This window comes from Ochotona curzoniae, unplaced genomic scaffold (genome assembly GCF_017591425.1).
Source record: "Ochotona curzoniae isolate NIBS_2020 unplaced genomic scaffold, NIBS_Ocur_1.0 patch435, whole genome shotgun sequence".
Classification (NCBI taxonomy): Eukaryota; Metazoa; Chordata; class Mammalia; order Lagomorpha; family Ochotonidae; genus Ochotona; species Ochotona curzoniae.
This window is the reverse complement of record NW_024467012.1, coordinates 567,996-591,357: the sequence shown is the minus strand read 5'-3', so window position 1 is coordinate 591,357 and position 23,362 is coordinate 567,996. Positions and strand designations below refer to the sequence as shown.

Genomic DNA, 23,362 nt, shown 5'->3' with positions numbered 1-23,362 from the left:
ACCTGTATCCTTCCATGTGGGTGTCAGGAACCTGAAACTGGAAACAGAGCCAACACTGAAATCTAGCTGCTCTCATGAGGGATTCCAATATTGCAAGCAGTAGCATCTTTTTTTTTTTTTTTTAAGATTTATTTTTATTTGAAAAGCAGATTTTTTTTTTAAGAGCAAAGAGGATAGTGAGAAGGTTTTCCATCTGCTGATTCACTTCCCAAAGGACCACAATGGCTAAGCTGATCCAAAGCTGGGAACCAGGAGTTTCTTTCGAGTCTCCCACGTGGGTACTGGGACCACGGACTTGGGCCAGTTTTCCCTGCCTTCCCAGGCCTTATAAGCAGGGAGCTGGATTAGAAGTGGAGTATCCGGGATTCTGATTAGTGCCCATACGGGAATTCTGGTAACACAGATGGAGGATTAGCGTGCAATGCCACTACACTGATCCCTGGAAAATACAGTTCCAATTTTCAAATAATTCTGCTGTATTTGGATATTTTCTTGGTGATGATCCAGAGGAAGTTCCTGGCACCTGGCTTCAGAATCAGCTCAGCTCTGGGCATTGCGGCCACTCCAGGAGTGAACACAGCAGATAGATCTCCTCTCTGTATATCTGCCTTTCCAATAAAAAAATAAATGTTTTTAAAACAGTAATTTAATTGAATATTATGATTTTTATTTATCTGAAAGGCAGAGTGATAGGGCAAGAAACAGATTTTTCCATCTGCTAAGTCACTCTTCAGATGACTGTAACTAATGATGCTAAGCCAATCTGAAGCCAGGAATTCCATTCAGGACTCCCCAACAGGCGAGAGGGTCTCCAAGGACTTGTTGCCTCCCAGGTGCATCAGCAGGGAGTTGGATCAGAAGCTGAGCAGCCAGGACATGATCTGATACTCTGATACATGACAGTGTCCCAAGTGGTAGCTTAACCAGCTGTGCGACAACGCCTGTCCCAATAATGATTTTTATTATCACCTACATACTTGGTATTTTCTGGCTAAGAAATCTCTTAAAATGAATGGGGCGCAACCTACAAAAGCAACTGAAATCAGTAATTTAGATCAATGTCAACCCAATGACTACAAAAATTAGTCTAGAACTAGAAACTATCTGGATATTCTTCTAAACAGTTACAAGTTAGCTAGCCATGATAAACCTTGTGGAGATTATTCTGTTGTTTCAGTGAGGCAACTATCTCCAAGTATGCAACATTTCACACTGAGGCAAAAGAACCGAAGGCAAGGTAGGAACAGGAAACAAATTAGAAATTCAATCTTTTTGCCACTGCACAAATGGAGTAGGTGTTTAGCAGCTTTCTTTCTCACTTCCTAAGCAAAAATCTCCAAGTGTTTTGGTTTAGAAAAATATTCTGTCCTAAACTTTACTTCAAACTGTAACATTAAAATAAAAGGCTCCCTTGCAAGAAAAAAATTTCCCCATCTCTCATAAATCTGGAGGAGGTACAAGGATAAATAAGAATGGCTGCCATTATACTCTGCGTGCTTTCTTAGTGCCAAGCATGGTATTAAGTGCTTTATGTATTCTCATTTCATTCCCAAAACAATTCAATAAGAGTGATAGGCCAAATAATTAAGCACCAGCTAAATTTAGCATATGAACCATGTCTGATTCCACAACTATGCTCAAGGTTTATTATTTATACATATTTTTATAGAACAGTTTAATTTTTCTCAAGTGTTTTTCCAGGGAATCAGAACCTTAGAGACATCAAAGATTTCTTGTAAACACTAACCTATACAGACATGCAGTATGTTCCCTCAACATAGCCATTTTCAATGAAAAACATAAAAATAAATTTCCCCAACTGTTTGGAACATCAGTTAATTCACTGAAAGGACTACAATACCACTCTGCAATCCCAATTCTAATCAAAAGTACATCTGCACATTAATTTCACTGGAAATCTTGCTTTCTTTTTAAATTATATGCAAATCCCAGGCTTCAATTTTATTGTAAAGATTTATTTTTATTTGAAAGGCATATTTTCACCAGGAGAGGTCTCCCATCAGCTGGTTCATTCCCCAAATGGCCTCAACAGGCAGAACTGAGATGATCTGAAGCTGGGAGCCAGGAGCTTCTTCCCAGTTTCCCACGTGGGTGCAGCTGGGTACAGTGACCCAAGGACTTGAGCCATCCCTCCCTGCTTTCCCAGGCCACAAGCAGAGAGTTGGATTGGAAACAGGGCAGCTGGGATTAAAACTGAATGCTGGTCCTGCAGGGCAGCTGACTAGCCATCTGCGCCATGATGCCAGCCCTTGCATCTTCTTGACAATTTCTCTGGTATGTTATGTAAAATTAAGGAGAGTTCAGAATGATTAAAGATAGAATTTTGTTCTGATTTTGTTAATTAAGGAAGAGAGTCTTCAAAAGCTGTAATTTCACAAACTTTAACTTGTTATGGAAGGAACTTTAAGATCCACTCAGCTCCTGAACTTCTTCCATCACTCTTACTCAGCAAAACTTCAATCAAATAGCAGCCTTATTCACATATTTTCTTCCTTAATAATGTGCCTTTCAAAGGACACTGAGTTCATTTAACAACCAGTTATTATGTCCTTGTTTTACTGCTATTTTTATTTGGTTTCTTTAACAAATGACTCATTTCTAAAACACGATTTACAAAGTAATACTTGCTGCTACTATCTCTTGTGTCACAACTGCATTAGTTACCACACTCTCCCTGTATGTCTCCCACCAAATTACTACTAGGACACCATAAATTAAAAATAGATTACTGTGTGTACAATGCAGCTATCTCATGCACAATTCAGCTGTCGATACAGACACACCTATATTAACACATACTATATCCAAAAGTAATTGTGTTTTTGACACGAGCTAAAACTCAGGAAACTGTTACCTGAATTAGAAAGAACTGAATCACTAAAAAAATGCTGTCAGGTCATCTGAGAATTTACAAGTACACAGTGGATAGAATTTAGGGATGCAGATTTCAAAAGGTGGGTATAACTGGATGGAATTAAATTCTTGAAGAAAGGGAGAACCAAGAGGTTAGGAAATTCTGCTAGATTAAATCAATAAAAGAAAGAGAAATGCCCAGCACCATGGAGTAGTATGCTAATCTCTGCCCAAGTCCCAGCTGCTCCACTTCTGGTAATGGCCTGGGAAAACTGAAGGATGCTCCAAGTCCTTGGGGCTCTGCACTCGCATGGGAGACAAGGAAGAAGCTCTAGTCTCCTGGCTTCCGACTGGTCTAGCCTGCAGCCATTTGGGTAGGGAGCCAGCAGATGGAAAAATGCCCTTCTCTCTCTAACTCTGTCATTCCAATAAAAATAAATCTGGGGGGAAAAAAGAAGAAAGAAAGTATGGGGTTATTACAAACCAGGAAAGGGCAGGTGGTGTGGTGCAGTGGGTTGAAAAGCTACTTGGGATATCTGAATTCTATATCATAGTGCCTATTCAAGCCCTAGCAAATATGCCCAGGAGGCAGCACATGATGGTCTAAGTACATTGGTCCCTGCTACTCATTTGGGAGATCCAGATGGAGTTTGGTTCCTTACCTAAGCTTGGCTCAGTCCAGGCTATTATGCATACCTGGGGAGAGAACCAGTGGAAGAAAGATCCCCTCACTTCTCTCCCTCCTTCTCCTTCCCCCTGCTTTTCAAAGAATGACAGATTTTTTTAAGAACCAAACTTGATACAGTAATGGATTTATCTAAAACAGCACAACACACACATATTTTAAAAGCAGTGTTTAATAAACACAGCATCATTTAACATCAGGTAAATCATTCCCCTCTCAGATGTGGTTTTTCACCAGCAAAATGGGATATTTCCTCTGCAGAGCTGTTGTGGGGAGTTTGCTACCTTTTAAGTTCAACATTTCTTTGTGGTTCTTTTTATCCTTAGGCTATATCCCATTAAGGGAGTGCAATTAGAGTATTCAAGTTACTTGATCTAATTCTTTTCCCCCCTTAATAGTTACATTTTCGTTTTTATATTCAGTTATGTCTACTGATGTCAGTTTATATTCAATATTTCTCCCCATCATTTAAAAAAAAATTTATATCCATACTTAAGACTACTTAACAGTAGTGGTACTGTTATTTCTATATGGTAATAAGTGTGGCCAGTTGCTCATGGTATCTATATTCTAGAATCTATATTCTAGTACAGTGATGTTTACATCTACAACACTGAACTACACAAAATTTATTATAAATTTGAACTTAGCTAACCTTGACTAACAGGATTACAGCTCAGAATCTTCAAAAGTTACTCCTATCAATTTTATTGACATACAGCATTATGTGCCAATCACTTTTAAGTTTTTTACACACATGAACACTGTAATGTTAAATAGACTTTTAAGGCCTGCTGCCCAGGATAACGCTGCAGTAAGTGGCAAAGAAGCAATCTGAACCCAAACTCTATCAGTTTGTGATGTTAGCCACTTAACTGTAACACCTCCTGCCACAAATGGAGATCACAGAACTGAAACCTCTTCTGGCCCCGACAGGGTTCCAACATCCTGACTTCAGCACGGGCCCACTAGGACTGTCTGCAGCCAGTGGGAGGGTGCACAAAACAGATCTCACACTCTCCCCATTTTGCCTGTAACTTTGTCTTTCAAATAAATAAATAAACCTTTTTAAAGATACACAGGTACATAAGAAAGTGAATCAAACAACTTACTTGCCATCCTACTGAAACAGCCAAAAATCCACCCATTCTCACCCCACCCAAGTTGTACAGAAGCACAGGAAAATGAGCAGAAAGCCATCAACAAAAAAATCACTAAGGAAATTCTAGCATATATTAAAAAAAATAAGTTAACAGAAAAGGAACAGATTCCTCCAGAGCCTATCAAGTCAGAAGATGTTCTTCATTAGAGAAATGAATGGACTCTCAGGAAATAAAAAAATCAACTTGCTAAAACCCCACAGAGAAAGGAGTGGTTGGTGGATAGTCAGTAGGGACTGGCCATTTAGTACAGCTGGTGGCATTTGCACCTCAGATTCATCTGCTAATGAACTGCTTGCATGGTCAAGTTGGGAATTTGCTACAAAGGCTCTTAAGACAGAAGGTAAAAAAGTAGTAAGTGGAGCTCAATAAGAAACAGTATTATAGATAACTCTAGGCTACTAAAGACAATGAAAGCAGTAACACTTTACAAAGGCAAAGTAATAATAACAATGATGATGAAAACAGTACAGCAGGGCCCAGCACCAATAGCCCAGTGGCTAAATACTCACTTTGCAGGCACCAGGATTCCATATAGGCGCCGGTTCTAATCCTGGCAGCTCCACTTCCCATCCAGCTCCCTGCTTGTGATCTGGGAAAGCAGTTGAGGACAGTCCAAAGCCTTGGGACCTCCACCCACGTGAAAGACCCAGTAGAAGCTCCTGGCTCCTGGCTTCGGGATCAAGTCTGGCCATTGCGGTCACTTGGGGAGTGAATCATCAGATGGAAGATGTTCCTCTCTGTCTCTCCTCCGTATATCTGACTTTGCAATAAAAGCAAATAAATCTTTAAAAAAAAATCACTTCATTAGCCATCAAACTGTACTTTGTTATTAAAAAGTATTTCCCATAAAGCAAACAATATTAGTTATGCATTATTTTTTATAATGTTTGTCCTTTAGAAAAATTCAGCAATGTAGAAAATGACTGGAATGGGGATTTCTGTGCTGCTTTCTACTTTGATTCATGTCATTCCACTTTCAAAGACAGTGCTGTCCAGTCTTCCTAAATATTTAAACACTAACTAAATGCTATCTGTGAAGTTCAAATTCATTTCTTTTTTTTAATCTGATCATATATATACAATTTTATCTTCGCAGAATATAGGTACTTCAAGAAAAAAATATTTTTGTTGTTTACTTAAATACAATTCCTATGCATATTCAGTAGAGCTTCCTTACTGCAACGCTCTCTGGAACAAAGTCTACGACACAGGGAACACCTATGGGAAAACTGAAGAATCCTCACAGTAAATTGAAAAGTACTCTATTAAAATGATAGCACTTCATAAAAGAAATGGTCACATCTTCAGCAGTCTAAGTGGACAGGTCAGCGGAAGCAAAATTTGCTCTTCCATTTTCTCACTTGACCCACCCAGTTGCATTTTTTACTTCTATTTAACCTCTAACTAGAGTAATACATAGTCCCTAGTTGAACAGACCTATATTAAAATCCAACAGCTGCCTTCTTGCTCAATATACACAACAGCCAAATGTCATAATGCCAAATGCGGCATTTTATTTATAGCAAATCTAGTATAAAGCAACATATTTTGAAAAGTGTAACTTTTTCCTCCTCATAAAAATGAGTAAAGCAGGCCTGGTGGGGGTTATGGGGAGTCACCCCAACTAGGCTGTGGCTCTCTCTGGTTTGTGTGAGGACCGAGTATGAAGAGGGTAGGATCGAGCTGGACTGCAACACCCATTAGTTCAAGTGGATGACAGGGCTGGAAACAGAACTGATCCAACAACTGTAGCAACTAGCGTGTGCATAAGCTGATTGGGGCGGCGGACTGTGCCAGACCTTGTAATGGCAAATTCACACAAGAATCACGTTTGGGATCTTCTCAGATGAAGCTTCTTTGGAGATCCCTCCAACTGAACTGCCAATCTCAGAACACCAACCATGAAGAGGCTATGTCAGCCAGTGGATTCTGAATAGGACCCTCAGAGCTTGCCTCACATCGGGGACCTGGGATGGGTGGGAGGCTGGGTGGGGCTTTTCCCTTTGTTTCTCCCTTGACCCCAGATACAGGGAAAATTATATTAGTGTGGAAACAATGGTATTACCCACTTTGTACCCTAATCCTTTGACCCTTTGTACCCTAATCAACTAAGTAAGATCATTTAAAATAAATTAATTAATTTAAAAGAATAAGTAAAGCAGTGATTCAAAGAAACGTGAGCCTTATTTAAAACTGGAGTCATACACTGAAAACTCACGTGGGCAAATGTACATGTTGCTTGATTTACAATCACAGACACATCTAAGTGTCATCTATTGTGACATCCAAGCATCTGTGCATTCTAAAAATTCATCTGAGAGAGTGACACTGAGGGAGAAACAAAGATTCTCCATCATCTGGTTCACTTCCAGCGAGGCTGGGTCACACTGAGGACAGGAGCCAAGAACTCCATCAAGGTCTCCCATGTGAGTGGCAGGAATCCAAGTACTTGGCCACAGGTGCTGCCACCCAGGCTCACAGACTAGAAACTGGACAAGGAGCTGGGTGGGCATCCCAGGTGGGAGTCTAACCTGCTGCACCGCAATGCCTGAGCCCCCTGCTGTCTTCCCCTCCCCCAGCCAAAAGCAATAAATCTCAAAGTACTTCATTCTGTTTGTTCACTGCATATTTAGCAATGATACCCCTCTTTGTAAATCACAGTTAATAAAGCTGTAATGTTAAATTGGTATATTACTGAAAAGTGATTTTGATCCAGGTAATTTTTTTTATTAATCTATTGAGATTTATTTATTTTTATTGGAGCGGCAGACGTACAGAGAGCAGGAGACACAGAAAAAGATCTTCCATCCACAGTTCACTCCCCAAGTGGCCACGATAGCAGGAGCTGAACCGATCGAAGCCAGGAGCCAAGAGCTGCTCCCAAGTCTCCCACGCAGGTGCAGGGTCCCAAGGCTTTAGGCTGTCCTCAACTGCCCTCCCAGGTGCCCACATAAGATCACCTCAGCTCTGGTTACTGCAGCCATCTGGGAAGTAAACCAATCAAAGGAAGACTCTGCTTCCTTCTCTCTCTGTAATATCTGCCTTTTAGGTAAAAGTAATAAAAATCTTCGAGACAGAAAAAAAAAAAGACTATACTACACAGGATGATCCACTGGTTTGGTGTGTCCTGAAATAGTGTAAGGGGAGCTGGAGAAGTCGCACAGCCAGCTAAGCCTCCACCTGCAGCAATGCTATCCCATACAGGCACCAGTTCAAGTGCCAGCTGCCCCGCTTCAGATCCAGCTCCCTGTTTATGACCTGGCAAAGCAGCAGGGCTGGCCCGAGTCCTTGGGCCCCTCCACCCATGTGAAAGACCTGGAAGCAGCTCTAGAATATCGCTATCTTTCCAATAAAAGTAACTTTTTTTAAATAAAAAAAAAAGAAACTGGTATATGGGAGAAATAAACATTACTACATTATAAAACAATCAAACAACTAGATGAAATTTTATTTTCTTTTGCTTTAAGGTTTATCTGAAAGGTAGCATTAGCGGGAGAGAGACAAAAATCTTCCACCTGCTGTTTCATTCCCCATGACCACCCCAGCTAGGCTGAAGCCAGAAGCCTCACACTGCATCCAGGTCTCCAGTGTGAGTGCAGGAGTCCCGGCACTTGGGCCATCTGCTGCTGCTTTCTCAGGTACATTAACAGGGAACTGGACCACAGGTAGAGCAGCTTAGACCCAATTTAGCACCACGTGGGACTAGGATGCCTGCATCTGACTAGTACATCCGACTGCACTGCCCACAATTTTATATTTTAAAGTAAAACTAAATCTTCAGTTATACTACTCACTCAGTTTCCATAAAGAAGTAACTCTCGTGTATTTCAAGCTTATTTTTAGACTTCGTGGTGAGATAGATTTATCCATGATGATCCATCATGCTTTATAAATGACCACAGTTTAACTACCTCTTTGTATTTAGAAGTTATTTTCTGAATTAAGTGACTTTCGTATCTACTGTAGTTACTCGTTAACCTAAACGAATAGAGAAAAAAGCTGAACTTGACTAACTATTACAAATGCTGAAGTTTTAATCAGATCCGAATGACAGAATTTTCATGAATAAACCTTCAACTGTAACTTGTCTAACATTAAGAACGTGGTAATCAGTGACATGTTAATAGTGACAATGGGACCAAGATTTCACAACATGCTGGTTTGTTCTAAAATGTGTGAACCCATTCCATTTAAGCCAGGCTGACTCTCACAACATGTCAGTCTGCTCCAGCAGTGTACAGACCCAGATGCACTCCTCGGTTCTGGTGCTTACGCGTGTCCCACTAAGTTTATATTACCCTATAACCAACTATGCAGTCTCTGCTGCCAGATTGGACCCAGCTGGGTTTCAGGAATGCTCAAATATATATACACTGTGTTACCTTCTGTTTCTTTTTTTGGAATAAAGTAGGATATTAATAAATCAATATAGTCAGAGGAACACTAAAAAATTCAGATGCTTTAATGATTTATGTAACAAATAATCGTGAATAACATTTGAGCATTTACTGTCTCAGATAATGTGGTAATCCTTTATATGCCATACACTGTTCCCTGATGACTGCCCTTGGAGGGAAGTATATCATCTCCATTTACATAGCTGAGAAATGGAGCTGCATGACCCACACAAATCCCATGCAAGTATTTTAATACACTGTAACTCCAACACAAACCCAGTGCTTATTGGGAAAGGAACTGTTGGTCAGCTACACTGAACACTGCAGGGAAGAGGAGTGTGACTATTGCTATGTTAATTTTGAAAGCAGCTCTAGTAGTCCAGTAATGAAGGATTCAGTAAGTGTGACTAGGCTGAGAATGTATCAGCACTCATTCTGTAATTTCTTCTCCTGAATTTCCTTCTGAGTGATTTCTATGTATGCATGTCTTATATCTGTATTCTTTATCCTAAATCCCTCTCCTCTAAAACTTTTAGGCCTGCTAGCTTACATCTTTCCATCTTGAAGTGGTCACATCTGTTGGTAATAGTAGAAAGAGAGAAATATTAATAAGAAGTCTAATTTCAGATGAGAAAATCTCACCTACATTGTTGAATTCTGTATTATAAAGATTTCAAACTTCTAAGTATTTCCTGTAAATATCTATTTAAATTTTATTCAAAATTCTTTATTACTTGACATGCTGAAGCAAATAGTACTGATAATGTTACTTTTCAAAAACACAGTATTTAAAAAGAAATATTTGTACCACTTCATCATTACGCAGTTTCATTCTTGGAGCTAAAAGAAACATACCAGTCCAAATATCCATCAATTTATGGACAAATAAAATGTGATCTGCTCAAATAATGGAATAGTATTTGACAAAAAAACTACAAGTTATAATATGGATGAACTTTGAAAACATTTGCTAAGTCACAAAGGATCATATATGGTATATTCTGTGTCTTGTTTTTTAAGGATTTATTTATGTAAATAAGAGAGGCAGGAGGAGTGAAATACTCCACCTGCTGATTCACCTCCCCAATTGCCACAATGGCTGGGGCTGGAATAAGCTGAAACCAGAAGTCCACCACTCCACCCAGCTCTTCCAAGTAGATACCAGGAACTTAAGTCCTTGGCTCATCATATGCTGATTTCCCAGGCACATTAGCAGGCAGCTGGTTCAAAAGTGGAGCAGCCAGGACTCAAACTGTTGCTCAGATATGGAATGCTGGTGTTGCAGGTAACAGCCTTGTTTTTATTTATTTATTTAGTTAGTTAGTTAGTTAGTTAAGATTTATTTATTTTTATTGCAAAGTCAGATATACAGAGAGGAGGAGAGACAGAGAGGAAGATCTTCCATTCGATGATTCATTCCCTAAGTGAGCACAACAGCCGGTGCTGTGCTGATCCAAAGCCAGGATCCAGGAACTTCCTCCTAGTCTCCCACACAGGTGCAGGGGCCCAAGGCTTTTGGCCATCCTCGACTGCTTTCCCAGGCCACAAGCAGGGAGCAGGATGGGAAGTGGAGCAGCTGGGATGTGAACTGACATCCATATGGGATCCTGGGGTATTTAAGGTGAGAATTTAGCCACCAGGCTCAGGTTGTAATTTTAATGTTTTAAGTCAAGGACCCTCAATCTGTAGGCCCAGATCTATTTGTAGACTTTAAACTTGCAAAAGGTGGATGTCGAGCAGACAGTCCCTTGTTTGTGGTTTACCAGGATTTCCTATGCAGGGGGTAGTACGGCGCAGAATGGGAAATGACACTTCCGACCCTAAGTCTTTCGCTTCCCCAAAATGCCTGCCAATCTCCTCACTTAAACGTGCGAGGCTTCCTCCCTACCCCCTTCCCCCCGGTATGTCCATCCATGCAGGAAGGGACAAGGGAAAAAGCAGAGAATTCTGTCAGCACAAGACTTGGGTTATTTATGGCTCCTCCCAGCACAGCACAGGTGACGCATCTGACGAGCAGTTTAGGAGTAAATCCAGGGGTACAGCGCCCAGCGTTCTGCGCCTGGGAGCATGCATCTATTGGGTGCAAATCCTGTAAGAGCAGACGCCCCTGGTTCTGCCTGGAATTGGACAGTTATGTTAGCTCAATTTGGGCGTCCAATAGTAGGAAACTGCTCCCTCTGACAGGTTTCTCCCATGAGTGCAGGAGCCCGAGCACTTCAGCCCTCTTTTGCCGTTTTCCCACATGCATCAGATCAGAAGCAGAGCAGCCATGACGGGAAGTGATGCCCACAGGAGATGCTGGCGTTGCAGGCAGCAACTTAACTCTAATATTCTCTTTATAGGTAATAAAAGCTTTGCCCCCATTTATCACTTTTTTTTTTCCTCCTTAGCTAGTTTAGAATCCAAGTAGGGAAGAAGGTGTCAGTTTTGAAGACCTCTTAAATGCTAACAAACCACCTAAATAAGTTTGAGAAGAACAAGAATGAAAATATTTTCAGGAATATACTAACCTTAAGTCAGTTATGACAGACTATAATGTGAATATGATAATCACTGTCTAGAGAAATTCTGACTAGACAAAAGGGAGTCTTTTTCATGTACTTAAAAGACTTTCGGGAAATGTCCTCCCAGATGTTTCTGCATAAAGAACAGTAGGCAAACCCATCGAGGATTTCGGGTGGTGGAACGCTAAACGGCCACTGACATCCCTGCTGAAAGGAATGATGCCTCAACAAAGGGATCTGGCTAAGGCATATTTTTTCTTAACTGTTGTTCTGTTAAAATTAAGTAACACTAAATTTTTTTTCTCACCAAAAGTTTGTCTCTATGGCGATGAGAAATGTGGCGGTGAGACGAAAAGATTTGTACAAAAGGATAGTGCTTGAAAAGACTGAAATCCAAATCTTCTCTCCCTTTTCTGAAATTTGGCAAAAATTCTAGCCATTGAGGAAGTTAAGACAAACACAAGTGCGCCTAAGGAAGACATAGGTTATACTTTATTGACAAATGTTCTCGAAGGAAGCCTTTGCGGCACTGAAACTCAAATCTCATGTTCAAAAAACCGAGATGTGGGGAAAACTGTGCAAATGATTGTTTGGCACCAGCCAAATACAGAAGTCTGAAGAATCAATCTAGTAATGGATCATAGTGCTTGAAAAACTACAAAGCATTACATAAAATCAAAGCTACTGCTGTTGACAATGTATTCCAGTAACCAGCAAAAATCTGACCTCAGCACAGAATTAACTACTGTAACCATCTACCAGTCCACATTTTTGGTTCACAGAAACTGCTAAGGGTCCTTATCAGTGTCTCTCTGGGAACAAGCCAAGCCCCATACATACATACATTAGCTATTTGTTTCATTGCATCTTCGTTTGTGCATAATTCACAAGCTATTAGGACAAGTGCATGAAATGTCACCACACCCAGGTTAAAAAAAAAAAGAGTACACTTTACATGTGCACCAACTCAGTATGAACTGAAAGCTCTGCTATGGGACCACAATCATGGAAATACAGTTCATCAGTCGGGATTCTAGCAAGGTATTCTAGACTGCTTAGGGGTTGTTTAGTATTTCCTCCTGTCTTGCAGCAGTGCAAACAGAAGATGAAGAAGACAGACTCTAGAATGACAATGAAAAACTAGAAAAGGACAAACACAGTGAGGGTGGTGGACAAAGTCCAAAGCCTAGAGGGAAGACCTTTAACTCGTTCTAAATCTGGCCTTCAGTCTTGATGTTTCCTTACTCACAATAACACCTAATAAACAAAATGTGTCGTTTGTCCCAGGAAGGAGACTTGTGGTTTAATTTCAGAACTAGGGTTCTGAGGGTCGGGACTGTAGCACAGAAGGTAAGGCAGTTCAAGTCAGCTTCAGTCCAGCTTCCTGCTCCTGAGCCTGGGAGAGCAGCAAGACATCCCAAGTGCTTGGGCCCCTGAACCTGCAGGGGAGATCTGCTCAGCGTTCAAGGATTCCAGCGTCCACCTGGCCCATTCCTATTGGTGGATGGAACCAGAGGATGGAAGATTCCTCCCTTTCACTCCCCACTGACCCTCTAGCCCTACCTTTCAAGCAAACACACCTTAAAAAATGGATTCTGGGACTGGCCTGCTGATGTTGCATGCTAATCTTCTCTCTGTGGTGCCAGTTTGTGTTCTGGCTGCTCCGTTTCTGATTCAGCTTCGTGCTAATGGCCTGGGAAAGCAGCGAAGGATGGCCCAAGTCCTGGAGCTCCTGAACCCATTTAGGAAACCAGGAAGAAGCCCCTGGCTCCCAGCTTTGCACTGGCTCAGCTCTGGTTGTAGCAGCCATTAGGAATGAACCAGTGGATGGATGATTTCTCTGTCTCTCCCTCCCTGTAATTCTGATTTTCAAGTAAAATAAACCCTTTAAAAAAAAAAGGAATTGTGACTTAAAACAACAACAACAACAATGTATCTATTTGAAAGACAGAGAAAGGGCAGTTCCAAGTACTGGTTATCACCCCCACACGGCTACAGCCAGGATTTCCACCAGTGTCTCCCAAACAGGTGTCAGAGGCCCAAGGACTTGGGTCATCACACACTGCCTTCCCAGGCACATAGCAGAAGTTGTATTCAAAGCACAGCAGCCAGGACTCAGAACTGGACTGCTGGTGTGGCAAACGCCCGCTTCACCTGGCCTCTGACAGCTATTCTTACAAACCAGAGCAGGACTTCCTTGGTGTCAGGCACTGTTATCAACATCTTCCCTGGGTGCACTCAATCAGCACAAGAGGGCTATTACTATTACCTTTATTTTACAGAGAAGGAAACTGATAAATAAAGCTAACCAACTTGTCCCAAAGCCACAAAACTTGCAAGTGATGAAGTTTAGATTAGAATTCTCAGTTTCCCCTCCCTGCAGGTGTTTAACATTTCATCTCCAAGACCTGGAGTTTCAACATCTGTTTTAGCCATTAAAAAAAATAGCAATAACATATCACAATCAAAACTTTTATAAACTGAGGGGCCAGCATTAACTCCAGTCCCGGCTGCTGCACTTGCGACCCAGCTCCTTGCTAAGGCAAAGCAGCTAAAGCTGGCCCAAAAGCTTGAGCCCCAGGACCCAGGCGGGAGACCCTGAAGAGGCTCCTTGCTCCTAGCTTCCGCCTAGCCCAGCCCTGGCTGTGTGTGGCCGTTTGGGCAGTAAACTAGTGAATGGAAGACCTCTCTTTCTCTGTGTAACTGCTTTTCAAATTAGTTAGTTAATTAATTTTTAAAAACTTTCATAGACTGAATCTGATACTGAAAAGAGTTAAGACATTAACTTTCTGCTGCCAGGTTAAGCCTCTTTTGCGACCTTGGACTAAGGCTATCCTGTCACGTCCGAGTTCCTGTTTAGAACATCTTGGGAAGGGACCACTCATTTGGAAGGCGGAACTCTGCATTGATCCTTCCCAGCTTGAGACTCCTCTGTCTGCTCAGGTCAAAGTGCACAGTGAACACCAAAGCTTGGCAAGGCCAGGCCAAGTTTGACTGCATCTCATCACAGCTCACAACAGTAAGCAAAGAAACATATGGCGGTCACATTTTAAGTCTTTTGCACAGTAAGGGGATGGGGCTCACTGCCTGACACAGTTAAAGTAATAACTGCAGGTAGGAATGATTTTGGAATTCTGTTGCTGTGTGCTACCTTCTGCCTTTGGCTGAGGGTCAAAGGAAACCTGCTCCGCCCTGCCGCTGGGGTCTGGGTCCTGCACCCACAACCCTCTGTGTCCCATGGGGCTCGACCAACCCTCCCACTTTGAGCACCTCCATTTGATTCAGTCCATTCTTTCACTGACTATAGGTCAGCCACCCTTCAGCAGACCCATCCATCAGCTCTTTCCTCGTCTCATTTCTATTCTTCGCCCAGCAGAGGTGTCACAAGCCGTCAAGACAATGACACTTCTGCCAATACTCAGAAGACGGTGGGACTCCTGTGTCGTGTTGTTGCATGAGGCTGGCAAGCCTCAATCTGAAGGATGCCTTCTGGAGGCACTCACAGCAGCATTCCTGACTGCCAGGGGTGGCTGGGAAATGCACCTACACTGCTAGGAAAGAAGCTGAGCACTACGTGAGACGGCCAACGAGACAGGGAGGTCATCATCACGTGAGGGGTTCATTAACCACCCACTGCAGTGAGGCCACCATGCTGCTACAACCAGTCCTACTGTGCTCCCAGCCTGCATGCCTTTTCTGCCACCAACTCCTTTCCTCTGACAGTTTCTACTTCCCTCAATCCCTGGACTTCTGGCCTTCTCATCTCCATGGCAACTCGCGGCTGATGACCTTGTCTCCAAACGCGAAGAAGTCACAGTCGTTGTCACCTCACCTGAAGACGGTTACGTTATTATTTCATCCGTATGGATTTCTCTCTCAACTCAAAAGTGGACATTTATCTACTGTGATTCCACCAAATATATCTTGGCAAAACTGATCTTTCTGCTAGAACACTCAAACTCTTTTGCCTCTACAGGAGCAAGCTCAAAAGTCTCATACCAGGAGTCACAACTCACATGTCTAATTAGGGTGAAAACAACAGCAAGGAACAGCTTGCCTCACATGCAACTCCAGCACACAAAAGCACCAGGCTGATGCTTTTCTGAGGGTGTTACAATTAAGAGCTCTGCTAAATCTCCACAGGCAAGAAACGTCGCAGCATTTTTCTGAGTGTTATTTTAATAAACCTGTAAATCTGACAGCATGACTGTGTGTTACTAGGTCTACAAGCAGGTTGGAGGGAGGGGAGAGGAAGGAGCCTGGAGGAAGCAACAAATGTCCCAGCGACGTTTTTTTTTTATGAGCTAAAAATACTGCAGGATAAATACAGAACCCTAAGTAATACTTCAGAAGTTTGACAACGTACTGATACACGTTGGTAACATTATTCACAGAACCGGCTTGGCATCCTCCCCACCCCAAACACGCCGCACATCCCCTTCACCTGCACCCAATAAACAGTTAAAACGCAAGCTCGTTCCAGAATTCCCAGAAGCCTCCCCCTCCAACAGCTGTGAGCATGAATTAAAGGTTTGGTCTTACAGGTCTGTAGGAGAGGAGGAAGGGGTGAGGGAAGGTGACTTCCAGATGGGGCCAAACCTGGCGCGCGCCTGCACCCGGGGTACCCACGGCTTCCCCGAGGGCACCAGCAGCTCTGGCACCAGCAGCTCTCCCGCCAGCCGCCCCGCGCACCCGACCGCCGCCGCCTGGGACTCGCAACGTGTTATTTAATTTTCTAACTACTACTGAGAGCGCCACAGCATTTTGGTGATAATGCGCTGGAATGAAAGATGCTCCATAAAATCAAGTTTATTATTAGGATTATGATAGCTCCCGGGCCTAAAATAAAGCCAAAAATTATAACCACATAACACTTCAAAGCAGAGGGGTGGGGAAAAAAATCGGAAGCCACAAGCGTCTCCAATGCTGCCAGGCCGGCGGGCGCTGGGGCTCCGAACCCCCACACCCCCGGCCTCCGCCAACCATCCTCAGCCCCCGCCGAGCGTGGGTGGGCCGCAGCGCCCTCCCTCGCGCCCCACGGGTCTCTGGTGACTCTTCCTCCCACCGCCGCAGGAGCCTCAGTGTTTCCCCCGACCCCCGCCGCGTTTCCTCTGGTCTCCCACCTTGACTTTTTTTTTTTTTAACCCTCAGCTCTGGCGGCTGCACCCCTCTTCCAGCCCAGCCCCAGGTCTCTCCCTTCGCCACTTTTCCTCAGCCTGAGGGGGTGCAGGGTGCAGGGGTCGCGGGGGGGTCCCCGCTCGTTCGCCGCCGGGTCTCCGTCCCTCTCCGCCCCCGGTCTCCTCCAACCCTTCCCTCGTCGTCTTCTCCTCACAACCCGGGTCTCCTCGCCCTCCTGCCCTCAGCCCCCGGGCACACTGCCCGCCGCTCACCCGCCGACTCCCCGGTGTTGATCCAGTCCGGGTTGGCGATGCTGGCGATGGCGAAGATATCGGCGGCCAGAAAGAGACATCCTGAGATGATGGTCAGTTTATCCATCTCCCCGCCCCCGCTCCCCTCCCACCCCCCGAGCCCCGGGCAGGCCGCGGCCTCACGCCTCCCGCCCCATGGGCCGCCGCCTCGCAGCCCCCGGGACCCCCGGCTCCGTGCGCGCCCGCTCGCGCCCCTCAGCGCGCCCGGGACCAGCAGCAGCAGCCGCGGCGCGGCCCGCACAGCCGGAACCGCCGCCCGCCCCGGAACTGCTCGGCCCGCCCGCCCCTCACCCGGAAGCGAAGCGGCGGCGGCGCCGGGCAAGGCGGGCTCGGGATTCGGAGTGGCGTCCCTCTCGTTCGCCCGGCTGCTGGCCACCGGCTCCCTCAGGCTCGCGCGCTGCCTGGGTCCTCCCGACCTCCGCGGGACTCTTGTCACGCTGCCCGGGACCCGTCCTGCCACCCCGCACGCCGGGCTCCTGGGCTCTTCCGGCAAGCCACGGAGTCTCTTGGCTTTCCTCCCAATAAAAATAATGTTGTTGTCGTTGTTCATGACTGAACTTGAAGTCTTTGCAGTCCATAAGCCTTTTAGGAAGAGGTTGGAGTGGTGCGGGTGGAAGATTCCAGTCTTCCCGCAGGAGAAAGGCGAACCCCAGCCGTGGTCACCTCGTACCGCTACGATCCACCCACTGGGCATCAGGTAGCAGAGGTGCGGGGGTCCAGGAGTGGATGGGAAAAACTATTTCTCCTCAGTCTTGCAAAGCTTACACAGAAATAGGTTTAGGGGCTGCTGCGATGGCTCAACAGGTCAATCCTCTGCTAGCACGCACCAGAATCCCATATGGACGCAGGTTCGAGTCCTGGCTGCTCCACTTCCAGCTTCCTTCTTCTGGTCTGGGAAAGCAGTAGAGGATGGCCCAAAGCCTAGGAACCCTGCACCCATGTGGAAAACCGGGAAGAAGTTCCTGGCTCCTGACCACCCTAGCTCCTTCCCTTGTGGCCTTTCGGGGAGTTAACCAACAGACAGAGATCTCTCTGCCTTCCCTTTTTCTGTAAACCTGCCTGTAAAAAATATATATTTTAAAAAAATAAATGGGTTTAAAATAATTTCAGGAGCAGAACCCTATATCTGGGGGAGTTGGAAGAGCCTGGAGGATGAGGGTAGTTCTGGTTAGGGTGGTCAAGAAAGCTGCATTTCCATGGAGACCACAAGTACCAATCGGAAAGTCTGGCTGTATCCTGAAGATATGGAGCGAACAAAACAAGACCAGGACAACCAGTGCAAAGCTCTTCGGGAGGGGGCAGGGAGGAGACTGGTAAATAGTAGGACCGACCAAATCCCTTGGAAGGTCTAGAGAGCGGCCTGGGAAAGGGTGGGCCTAGGAAACAGTGGAAGATGGCCCCAGTCCTTGGGCGTTTGCACCCATGTGGGAGACTTGGATGAAGCTTCAATATGACCCAGCCCTGACCACTGCAGACATTTGGGGAGTGAAGCCGCAGGATGAAAGATTTTGTGCAGTGTGTGTGTATGTATATGTATGTGGGTATAATGTATATATTATGTGTATATATGTATGTACATCTATATTATTATATATATATTTGGAAATATATATATATATTTGGAAGAATTTTCAGAAAAGAGACTTGTATCCACTGCTGCACTCCCAAAAGGCCACAACAGCCAGAGTTGAGCTGATGCAAAGCTAGGACCCAGGAGCTTCTTCCTGGTTACCCACATGGGTGCAGGGGCCCAAAGCCTTGGGAGATGGTACATTCCAAACATGAACTGGTGCCCACATGGGATGCTGGTGCCACAGGATGGGGACTAGCCCGCTGTACCACCAGCTGGCTAGGATAGAAGATATCTACCTCTTTCTCTCTCCCTCCTTGCCTCTCTGTAATGCTACCTTTCAAAAATAAATAATGTTTTTCTTTTTTTTCTTAAAAGTAAAAGAAGGCTTTAAAATCCAGGACAGAGCACTGTTAACTTCAGCATGAGTGAAGCAGCGAGGGTGAAGAACCATGGACAAATGCAAGTGTTCTGTAGAAAACAGGAAGGCCTCGATGATCATGAAGGCCTTGAAGGAGGGAACTCTCCTGAAATACCACCTAGGTCATCTCTAGAAAGACCTAGAAGAGTGACATCTGTCTCTATTTTGGGAATGCCTACATGTCCACAAAACTCAGCAGGTTTCAAATTCCACTCACTCCAATTGCCTTGCAGAAATGTGCAGAAAATGATCAATGTCACCAGCCAGGCTGAGGAAGGTGATTGCTCCTCTAAGGACTTTTCCGTCCAAACACTGCACTCTTGGGGGAAGGGAGGAATGTTAAATTATGCAATTTATTTTTGCTTTGGTACAGAAATCAACACAGGTCAATGCAGGTATCCTAAGGATCCAGATATATTGCCAATCACATTACAAAGTACTGGAGAAATTGGATGGAATGATTCTTGACTTCTGCTTGGTTTTTCCATTGCCCACTAGTAAAAGAAGTCCTAACCGTACAGAACGAAATGCCCAGATAATATCCACTGATGTTCACGACCACCGAGCTCATGAGAGTCCCGGGTCAAACGTTATTTCAGCTCGGTGTGGAATGACGAAGACTAGATGGTAGTGTTTACAAAGTGGAAGCCCTTTCTTTTAGCCAAGTAGTACTTTCTGGGCCCTGCTGCACTTGTGGCTCTACATGGGCCCCTGAATCAAAGTCTGAAGCACAGACCTTGTTATCAGGGTTGGCTGTTCACCTCTCCCATCCCTTCCTATCAACCAGGGTCAGCATGGGACTGGGCAGGGGCCAAGTATACACTGTCATAGAGTTCCTGCTGATTCTTGTTCTTAGCATTCACATCTTTATCTTGCCTTCCAGCACATGGGGTTGCAGCAGAAGGATCAAGACTTTCTAATCCTTGCTGGCCGCACCCCTGCCACCTGGGGGAAGGGGGCCTGACCTTGTGGAAGAAAGCTCTCTTTAGTCAAGGACAATTCCCCAAGGGGGCTGACAGCTGAGATCAGGCAGCCATGACCCTCCTGCTCCCTGGGGAATCATCCTGCAGTCCTGAAGAGGATCTAGACAGCTCAGACCATTTGGATCTAGACAGCACTGCACACCACACTCAGTAACAACAGATGTTTTGGTTTGTTTTAATCCCATACCTTCAAATAAAATCCACCATTCAGAAACCTGGGCCATCTTTCTCCAATGACGTGGATTCCCAACCTATCACCTCTTCTTGGACAATAGCTTCCTTATGTTTGGGAAGCACTGCCCCCACTACACTCAAAAGTCCAGCTACTCTTTTATTTTTTTCTTAGTATTTGTTGTTCTTATTTAAAAGACAAAATGACAGAAAGAGTAGAGTAGAAGGGACAGGGAGACAGAGAGATCTTCCATGCACTGGTTTACTTCCCAAATACTCACAACCTCTGGGGCCAGGAAGTCCCTCCAGGTCTCCCAGGTGGGCAGCTGGGGTGCAAGCACTGGAGCCATCGCCAGGTGCATGGACCAGAAGCAGAGCAGCCGGGGCTTGAACCAGCACCTGCATAGAATACGATGTTGCAGGTTATACAATTGTCAACACCAGCCCCTCTTTAAAGTTCTGAAAGCAGTACCTTCCAGACCCTGGCAAGCATCTTTTCCTACTGGAAATATGTTTAAATTAATTTATTTTTATTGCAAAATCAGGTATACAGAGAGCAGGAGAGCAGAGAGGAAGATCTTCCATCCAATGATTCACTCCCTAGCTGACTGCAATGGCCAAAGCTGCACCAATCCAAAGCCAGGAGCCAGGAGCTTCTTCCTGGTTTTCCACATGGGTGCAGGGTCCCAAGGCTTTGGGCCATCTTCAACTGCTTTCCCAGGTCACAGGAGCTGGATGGGAAACAGGAGCACCAGGATTAGAACTGGTGCCCAAATGGGATCCTGGTGCAGGCAAGGCAAAGACTTTCGCAGCTAGGCTACTGTACCGGGTGCTTTTATTGGAAATCTTACAAGAAAAGTCAGTGGGGTAAACTAGAGCTCCTGCCATTGCTGCCGCTCACCTTGGGCATGACTGGCAGCGGTGAGCCAACCTCTCCTGATGATCTCAGTGGCTTCTCTGGTGAGGTGGCCTGGAGAGCTTGAGCTCTTGGTTGTCATGGGCATCTGACTGTAGCTGCTGTATGCACCCATTCACTGCTAAAATGAGTCAAGGGAGTCCCAAACAACACCTCCGTGGATCCCCGCTCCTTCCTGCTCCGGTGTCCCAGCAGCTCCTGGTGACTGCTTGGTGTAAAGAGTGTCTGACTGCTGACACCTGCTGGCACATTCCTGTTACTACCAGTAAAAATGTTTGGCGCTTTTCCTGAGCAGTAGGCTTCCCCAAGCTCTTACCTTAATGAGTGGGAACGTCATTAGTACTTGGGCAGCTTTCAAAACTCATCTTAATATGTGCTCTTTCAGATCGCTGGCCCTTACTGGTTGTTGTTGGTTTTTTTTTTTAAGATTTATTTTATTTTTACTGCAACATCAGATATACAGAGAGGAAGATCTTCCGTCTGATGATTCACTTCCCAAATGGCTGCAACGGCTGGTGCTGTGCAGATCCAAAGTCAGGAGCGAGGAACCTCCTCCAGGTCTCCTACGTGGGTATAGGGTCCCAAGGCTTTGGGCTGTCCTTAACTGCTTTCCTAGGCCACAAGCAGAGAGCTGGATGGGAAGCGGGGCCGCCAGGACACGAACTGGTGCCCATATGGGATCCCAGTGCATTTTAGGCAAGGACTTTAGCCGCCAGGCCACTGTGCCAGGCCCACTGGCCCTTACTCTTGCAGGTTGGGAGACAGACTGGTTTGTAGAGGGTTTCTTGGAGAAGTGCTGTTGGGCTCCACCTCTGTGTGGTTAGGGAAGGAATCAGATCTGGACAGAGGGATAAATGAAGCCACAATGCAACCATGACAGGAATTAGTGGATCCTGTGGGGAAGATCTGAAGCTGGAATGGTCCTGCATTGACCAGTCATGGGATGCTGGCCACCCTGGGAAGAGGGGATTTGGGACAAGGGGCTCTCCCAACCAGTAGCAGGGATGGGTGGGAGGGAGGTCATTGGTGGGATGGGAAGTAGGGTACTTCAAAAGATGCTTGGAAAATGGGATCAAAATATGTCTCTTTTGGTACAAACTTACGAGTGATATATTTACTTATTTGAAAAGAGCTACAGAGAGATATAGAGAGAGGGATGAAAAAGAAGAGAGAGTTTTCTATCTACTGGTTCACTCTCCTAGATGGCTGCAACAGCCAGGGCCGGGGCAGACTGACTTCTGGTCTCCCACATGGATGGCAAGGGCCCAAGCACTTGGACCATGCTTTCCCAAGTCATTAGCACGGAGCTGGATCAGAAGAAGAGTGGCCAGGACTAGAACCGGCACCCACACGGGATGCCAGGGTTGCAGGTTGTAACCAGTTCCCTGGTACAAATTTGAAATCAACTTACATTGGTACTCTCCAAGAACTGCAGTTTATTTGAAAGACAAAGAAAGGAGGCTCCTATCCTATTCACTATTTGCTCCTTAAATATCTGTAAGAGCTTGGACTGGGCAAGGCCCAAATCCAACAGCCGGGAATTCGATTCTGTTCTTGCACGTGAGTGGCAGTTAACAGAGGCTTGCCTGAGCCCAAGAAGCCACCAGCGGGGAACAGCTGAGAGTGGGCCTAGCTAGCAGCCTCTCTGACCTGGGCTACAGTCTGCAAACAGCAGGACAAGCCAGGACCTCAGGGCCTAGCGACCTCCATCCCCAGACCCCACCCGGCTGGGCCCTGCTCTGACACCTGGTAGGTCTGTGGTCACTGTTTGCTGAGGGATACACTTCCCAGCAGGTCCCACCTACCTCGCTGTATCGCTTTTGCTTTCTTCTACCACTTTGGTAACCAATGTTGCTTGAAACGTTCTCCCGCATCTGTTAATTAAATAGTTGTTATGAAGCCTTGTTTGTAGTATCTGCCTCCAGCCGCGAGGAGCCACGGGGAGCCTGCAGTAAACAGCTGTGGCAGGTGTGTGTGTTTTGGGGGGGGAGGCAGAAGGCCTTGGGAGAGGAAAAACAGAAGGAAGCATCAATTCTTCTCCTAATAATGACTCCTATATGTAATTATTTTTCCAGGTCACTCTTTGCCTTTTCTCGTTCAAAACAAACAGGATTCGAATGCAGTTTCAAGCGGCCGGTGCTGCTGAGGGGCGCGGCGAGCAGTTCTGTGCTCTTCCCTGCTGGGAACCCTCACGTTTTGGGGGGGAACACATCCTCTGTGCTCCCCAGGATCCATTTCCACGGCTGTCT

At 45.3% G+C, this 23,362-nt stretch overlaps 1 protein-coding gene across 1 annotated transcript in view; it reads right to left on the bottom strand.

Moving 5' to 3' along the window:
• LOC121167953 (uncharacterized protein C16orf52 homolog B) overlaps positions 1 to 17,131 on the bottom strand; it is a 37,491-nt gene extending 20,360 nt beyond the window's left edge. The window contains exon 1 of the mRNA XM_040997675.1: positions 17,014 to 17,131. Within this exon, the coding sequence (XP_040853609.1) occupies positions 17,014 to 17,119 (106 nt within the window). The 5' untranslated portion in view covers positions 17,120 to 17,131. The remainder of the gene's footprint in view (positions 1 to 17,013) is intronic.
• Positions 17,132 to 23,362: the final 6,231 nt, after the last annotated feature.